A 7,580-nucleotide genomic window follows, 5' to 3' on the forward strand; every position below is an offset into this window, starting at 1 on the left:
TCTCCTCGTGCATGGGCGATGGTGAGATTTCATGTCAGTTCCTTCGGATTTATTTCAAGGGTTCAAAGGTGATGACTACGGCTCCAGAGCGTTGGTGGCACGTGCACGAAGACTACTCGGCTATCGTCAATAAGGCGAGCAACGAGCGACGCATCGGAGGCTCATTCTGTTGCGGTAGCGGTCGTTCGGTGGTCTAAAGCCCTTGACTTAAGTTTTATTATATTTGAGGTGCTTTGTACTTCTAATGAAATTAGGATATTTCTCAAAAAAAAAACACGCCCTTAGGAAGTGAACATATGTAGCGATCGATAGTGAACATATGTATTTTTTGCGAACCAACCTGTGGTTGAGATGGTTAAGTGGATAGTGGTATCCCCAACCCACCAGGGTTCAAATCCTAGTGCTCGCATTATTCCTGGATTTATTTCAGGATTTCCGGCGATGCGCATTCAGTTGGAGGAGAGTTCCCGTCGACGACGAGGTGCCTACGGCGACTTCGTAAATTTCAAGATGATATGCCGGCCCAGTCTTTCAGAGGTGCTCATAGGGGTAGGGTGTGCGTGTGTGCGTTCATAGGGGTGAGTGTATGCGCGTGTATATGAGCGCTTGTGTCTGTACTGATGTTCAAAAAAAAATTCTTTTCTTTTTATTCTCTGTTTTCTCATTATATATGTAGTATTTCATTAATGTTTTTCGTTGTATATTTGTTCAAGAATATTTCTAAAATATAACAAAATGTTCATTGTATACTTGTAAATTTACAACAAAAAAAGAATCTCCAAGTATTAGAAAAATGTTCATCGTGTATTTTTAAAAATGTTGGTCGTGTATTTAAAATTGTTTACCATGTATTAAATTAATGTTTATGGTATTAAAACATGGTCCACGTGTACTAAAAATGTTCGTGTATTTTACAAAAGGTGAAAAAAAGAAAAAAGAGAGAGATTTAAAACAAAAAAACAGGAGAAAACTGCTCAGACCTGTAACCTAAGATCATAAAAACAAAACTTCCAGTAAAAACCATGAAAACCCCTTTAAAAAACTAAACCTACGTAAAAACCCGGTCGGCGCCTAGACAACCACTATGCTTGCATGTGGGCTGATCCAGTTGGGCGCCTTAAGCACTCATCCGGTCTTTGTGCGATTTTTATCTTCGGTTTGCGCTGGTTTTCATGTGTTTTTTCGATTTATCATAAAACAATAATATTTACTTTAAAACTGAGAAACAAAGAATGACTTAAACATTTTTTTAAGCGTTAACATTTATAAAAATGCATGAATGTTTTTTAAAAGCATGAAGAGTTTTGAGAATAACGTGACTTCAAAAGAATGCATTGACAATTTTATAATTGATAAATTTTAAAAAAATACCATTTGTTTAAAACATGTCCACAGTGTACTATTTTTTTGTGTACACTTCAACATAAATATGTTTAACATAATTATACTTGCTCTCTTTTTGGATGTTTGCATTGGGTTGAAAACCAATATCACATGATATTGTATTGAGATTGAATGCCAATATTTCTGTTTCGATGTGTAGCTATTCGGAATGCAGACTTGATATTGATAAAGTGAGGAATTGAGTTGTACGAGACTTTGATTTTATGTTTAGCATCTGAATGCATTTGAATAATTATATATCGCATAAAAATAATGCAACAAAGATGATGGTGCAAACCTGCAAGAGATTCAGATCAAGTGTATTTTCATGTATACACTAACACACAAGCGCACAAAGATCAACACAATTAACAAATACTGCATTTGAGACTGCGACGAAACATTGCCAGCAAGTCCCATCAGCAGATAAGGTGCTGTCAGTAAAAAGGTTCCAGGTTCTACTTAGAACAGTTGTACCTATTGACAGGTAATAATAACCAATGAAAAGAAGGCATAAGCTCAACAGCTGGGCACCTTAAGACACCAACAAAACATAACCGGTTCTTCAACAGCTTACGAGTTAGGAACACCAAGAAAAATGATAAACCTGCAGGTTGGCCGAAAACAATCCACAAGACCAGATTCCTACTACCTCCGTCCTAGTTTATTGGTTCCCATTGTAATCTGTGCCAAATTTGACCATAAATTTAACTAACAAAATGTTCATGCATGTCACCAAAATTATATCATTGAAAACTTGTTCAAATATGAATCCAACTCCAACGATATAATTTTTGTTGACATGCACTAACATTTTGTCAGTTAAATCTTTGGTCAAAATTTAGCACAAATTACAAAGGGGACTTATAAACCAGGACGGAGGTAGTAGCTTGCAAATATAGTTGTATCTGCATAAAGTCGCTCTGCCACTATCAGGATAAAACACAATACCCACTTGACATCAGCCACAACATTGCAGTAATCACGACAGCAAGCAAAAAAACATATCGAGGTAGAGGTCGCCATTGGTTTTCTTAATCTCGGCTGCGTCTTCTACACAGAGGAGAAAGATGAGAGATCAAGCAAAGTGGAGACGGACACTGGACAGGGGAGGGCGGGATGAGCTACCTGTGCAGCCGCCGTTCCTTAGGGCACGCGCAGGCAAGGCCTCCTGTGTCAAGCGGGGATGGGAGGGATGAAGCTCGATGTCAAGCAAAGACGCTCCGAATTGGGCCGGCAGTTTTTTGCCTTCGGGGCGGGTCGCTCGATATCGAGCGAAAATGCCACAGATGAATGCCAAGATAAACCAAACGGTGGTATTCGGGATATGCAGCCCAGACGAACGCCAATACCCAATACCAGGCCCGAATGCAACATCCAGACAGAGCGTTATGAAATATAAACAGGAGAAAAGACACAATGAAAGAAAGATACAAGAAAAAACCTGAAAGGAAACTAAAAAAACCTGAAATAAACTACAGAAAAAGGAAATCAGAAGGAAAAGCGGAAAATGGAAATAATAATAACAATAAACGAACTGAAAGAAACTAAAATAAACCACTGAACTGGAAACCACAAGATAATTTCAGAACAATGCCATTACATAGTATGGGTAAAATTCTTAGAACCACTAAACAGGGAACAACATGAGGACCCTGGCAATTCTTTAGGGCAAACTTATCAAAAATGTCGCAAAGGAATGCAGTGCCCGCCCAGTTGTGACAACCCGTCACATGTTGAGAGGCCTTCTACTTACGTCGTTTGTACCTTGATTTGCTCTTGAATGAATTCTTAGATTTCTTTGCAAACGAGGTGTCCTTTTTCTTCAGGGAACGGCCCTGCTTCCATTCACTCATATCATTCTGGAACAGCTCATGCATTTCCTCTTGCCTGGTTTGGCCCTTTTCAGAAGGCTGTTTTGACCCTTTATCATTCTTTCCTTTGCTAGCACGAATGCCGGTTTTGCCAGTCGCCTTCATTGATTTTGCCCTGCGATAAGCGACATCAACTACAGATTGGCTACTCTTTGCTTTCTTCCCTCCTTTGCTTTCCTGAGCTTCCTCCTCATCTTCCTTCTCCTCCTCCAGCATCTCCCGTTGCGCCTCCAATTTTCTGCGCTTCTTCCTAGGTAGGTTTTTCTCACGCTCTCTTCTTCTTTTCTCCTTCAGACGAAGATCTTCAGCTTGCTGAGCACTAACAACTACAGAACCACCTTTAACTTGATCCAAGGATTCTTTAGCAGCCTTTGCCAAAAGTTTCTTTTCCTTCTCAGTAGCAAACCAGGTTCTCTTGGGGCGTGAATATATCTCATCCCTGTGAGCTATCATATTTTCTGCCTTTGTAGCTTCCATTTCAGCCTTTCTCAATGCCATTTCCTCCCTTTCTTCCAGAATTATGTTAGAAATTTGATGCTCCAGTTGCTCAATTAATTTTGCACAGTCAGACACAGGTTTCTCGGCAACAATGCGGCTTTTCAGCTGAGAACCAGCCTTCTTTGCAATAGCTTTCAAGAGGGATCTATCATCATCAGTAACAAACGTCACGGCATATCCTTCCCTGCCAGCCCTTGCAGTACGGCCAACACGATGAAGGTAAGTTTTGACATCACGTGGGCAGGCAAAATTTATGACAGTTCGAACACCAACAATGTCAATACCACGAGCTGCAATATCAGTTGCAATCAGGATGTCCGCTTCTTGCTTTTTAAATTGTTCTAAAGCCTCAAGCCGCTGTGCCTGTGTAAGGTTGCCATGAAGCTCGGCAGCTTTTATCCCAGACAGACCAAACAGTATCTTCAGTCTGTGAGCAGAATGCTTTGTCCCACTAAAAATGATCACTCTTTCCTTGAAGGTCTTCAAACAGAGAGCAAGCAGAACAGCTTCTTGAGTTGCTTCACGTGATCGCCGAATTCTAACCACCTCTTCAGTCAATGTTGCAGGGCGTTTCAGCGAAGGATCAGCTTCAAGACGGACTGGCTTGTTCAGAGAAAGCTTCACAAGCTCATCGATTTGCTCTGTCATTGTGGCAGAAAAGAGCATGGTCTGCCTTCTTTTAGGACACATGCGAATCAGCTCACCAATTTCAACACTGAAACCCAATTCCAGCAAACGGTCAGCTTCATCAAGGATCAAAACTGCAAGATCTTCAAGCCCGACAGAAAGGGAGTTGCGCAGATGATCCACTATACGCCCAGGAGTGGCAACAACAATGTCAGGATTTGACCTTAAGGCCACCTCCTGTGCCTTGGTTGGAAGCCCACCCACTATGAGACAGCACCTGATATCAGTAAACTGGGCCAGTTTCTCAATCATGCTATGCACCTGCGCAGCCAGCTCTCTGGTTGGAGTGAGAATAAGCACCCTGATGGCAGGCACGCGCTTCGGCCGGAAAAGCAGACGCTCCAGCACGGGCAGAGAGAAAGCAGCCGTCTTCCCTGACCCTGTTATGGCGCTGCCGCATATGTCCCGCCCTGTTAATGCCAGAGGGATGCACGCGGCCTGAATTGGTGTTGGTTTCTGGTAGCCCAGCGCTTCACAGGCCCGAATGAGTGGACGCGATAAGTTGAGCTCAAGAAACGACCTTGCACTGAATGAAGCTCCTTCCGATGACGCGAAGAATTGAGATGGATCCGGCTGCTCGGGTGCATCGTCTTCCTCTTGCACAGCCTCTTCTTCTTCCCCCACCTCTTCCTCCTCTTCCTCTTCTTCTTGCCCGCCAGCTTCCACTTCACCATCCTCCTCCCCGCCGCTCGACTCGATCTCTTCGTCGTCGTCGTCACTCTCCTCGATCTCGTCCTCATCGTCCCCGCTCTCCCCCTTCACCGCCGCCTCCTCGTCGCTGTCGTCATCAGCATCATCGTCCTCCTCGTCCTCGGAGCCATCGGGCATGGAGGGGTTGCGCCGGCCCCGGAGGGCCTGGGAGATCTTCTCGTCGATGGAGGTGGTGCGGCGCGCCGCGTGCTCCGCCGCCACGGACTCGGCGTACGTGGAGAACTCCCACGGCGACTGCGCGGGCTTGCGACGCGCGGCGGCCCCCGCCGGCGCCTCGTCGTCGGAGCCGTCCGGGTCGAACCGGAAGTCGGGGTCCATGTTGGGAGGGGCAGGGAAGACGGAGGGAGGTGGGCGGCTGTGTTAGGTTTTCCGGCGGCGGGGGGTTGGGGTTTGAGGGAGGAGGCGAGGGTTTAATCCAGCAGGAGCAAGCGGACGAACGGACCGAGAACGCCCGAATTGGGCCGGCCCAATCGCTAGCATACGAGCCCACGCGATCTATCAACTTGAAGGCCTGTTTACCCGCCCCAGATCGACGTCGATGGCGTATTCGTCCCCAGCCCGTCTCCGCCGATATAAACGCCTGGCCGCATTGTGCTCGCAACCCTCTCCCCGTCCACCGCCCTCGCCGCCGACGACAAGGCTACCGCTGTAGCCAGCGTTAGAGTCGATCCTACAGCCATGCGACCTTGCCACCGCCACACGTGACACCCCTGTGTGAATTCACTGTAGCTTACGACAAGGGGAAGGAAGAGGGAGGTGAGCGACGTCGTCGTGGGGTGCTCCTCTCCGTATATGGGTTCCGGGTGAAAACCTTTGTTCTCTGTGGATTCGGCAACGGCGACAATTAGCGTCGTTCTCCCTTTTGAGAGTGTTGTCGTTTAGGTTAGGTGTTTTGCGGCGTACTGTGGCGTTATACTCAATTCTTCTTGTGCTCTATTTCAGTTGCACAGTCATGTGCGTCTTGCGTGATTTGGTTATCTTAAAACCGGCGGTGTATGAGGGCTACCTCGGCACCTTGTATGATGTTAGGTCATGTATTTTATTCTTTGGTTGATATTTTTTTGGAGCAGGCAAATTGAGTGCCTTTAACTCTATAGAAGGTAGAGGGTAAACTACAATAAATATCGGCAATCTCCCCCCACAATCCGGTGAGAAGAAAAAAACTCCAACTCGAACGCACACAAAACAGCAACAATGCATAAGGGCCAGTCCTGAGTTGATCACCAAAGTAGTATCTCCACCAACGCTGGTCACTTTGGAAGAGCAACAACTCCAAAGAATTCTCCTTGCCAACGCACCAACCATCCTTGTGCGCTTAAAAGAGTTGACAGGTGGGTGGGGGACTCGGACAACTCCGAGAAAGCCATCATCTTGGACTCGCCCGCGACGGCGTCATAGCGCTCTTGAATTACAATCTGAAATAGCGTCGAGCACCAAAGGGACGCAACATAGAACCACCAAGTCATGTCTATAAACGATGCTCCCAACAGAGGAACAACACCAAAGCCGCCACCATCTTCGATTCGGAACAGAACCTAGGCTTTCGCCCGGACACCACTTCGACGCCTCCAAGGAGGGGAATGACACCCACGGCCGCCGCCGCCGCTAGCGCCGTCTAAAGACGTGGCGGAATCCAATCTATATCACACACCTACATCCCTGCTCACCGGAAAAGGGTAACTCTGCCCATGTTGATTCACTCCGCCACCATCGCAACACCACGCCATTGAAGCCACATCGTCATGTCTCACCAGTAGCACCATGACGAGCACGGCGTAGCTACCAACACCACCATGGCGCCCATTAGCCCTTGAGCCTCGACGACACCACACCCACCAAAAGCCATGGCCATCGCCCCTGTAAACACCGAAGCCACAAGCTGCTGCTACCGACGAGTCAACACCATGCCCACCAAGCCCGTAGGCAACCATACACTATTAGGGAAAACCTAATACACAGAACCTTAACAGTAGCAGGGGTTAAAAAGAAGCACTGCTGGTACTTAGCAACAACGCGTATCCACATAAGGCGTTGCTGCTACAGATATAGCAGTAGCGCGGCATGGACGAAGGGCGCTACTACTAAAATTGCCAAACCGTTGCCGCCAGGCAAAGTGTAGTAGTAGCGCATACCCCTGAAACGCGGCGCTGCTAAATAGTTTAGCAGTAGCGCTTTCCCCTAACACGCGCTACTGCTAAACCCATCCTATCTTCTTCCCCCCAACCACCCCTCACTCTCCTCCTCTCCACTCCCACTCTCACTCTCCCACTCACATAGTCCATCGCCGCCGACGTACGGCCCTCCCCCACCGCCGCATTGTCGCCGCCGCCCTCGCTTCTCCTTCCTCGGTATGCGGAGCCCCCCTCCTCCTCCTCCTCCCTCCTCCCGCCGTGCCCTCCTCCCTCCTTTGGTCGCGTCCTCATCCCT

The 7,580-nt window shown here is 47.2% G+C and overlaps 1 protein-coding gene across 1 annotated transcript; it reads right to left on the minus strand.

The window, feature by feature from the left end:
• Positions 1 to 2,926: 2,926 nt before the first annotated feature.
• Positions 2,927 to 5,552, minus strand: LOC119311705 (DEAD-box ATP-dependent RNA helicase 28-like). The gene has a single exon (XM_037587390.1). It carries the CDS (start codon positions 5,469 to 5,471, stop codon positions 3,132 to 3,134), a length of 2,340 nt encoding a protein of 779 aa, XP_037443287.1. The 5' UTR covers positions 5,472 to 5,552; the 3' UTR covers positions 2,927 to 3,131.
• Between the last annotated feature and the right edge of the window lie 2,028 nt (positions 5,553 to 7,580).

This window comes from Triticum dicoccoides, chromosome 5B, assembly GCF_002162155.2.
Source record: "Triticum dicoccoides isolate Atlit2015 ecotype Zavitan chromosome 5B, WEW_v2.0, whole genome shotgun sequence".
In the NCBI taxonomy this organism is placed as follows: Eukaryota; Viridiplantae; Streptophyta; class Magnoliopsida; order Poales; family Poaceae; genus Triticum; species Triticum dicoccoides.

Bases quoted from the DNA above. Each gene is read 5' to 3' on its own strand.
- LOC119311705 (XM_037587390.1), bottom strand. From the start codon at position 5,471: ATGGACCCCGACTTCCGGTTCGACCCGGACGGCTCCGACGACGAGGCG.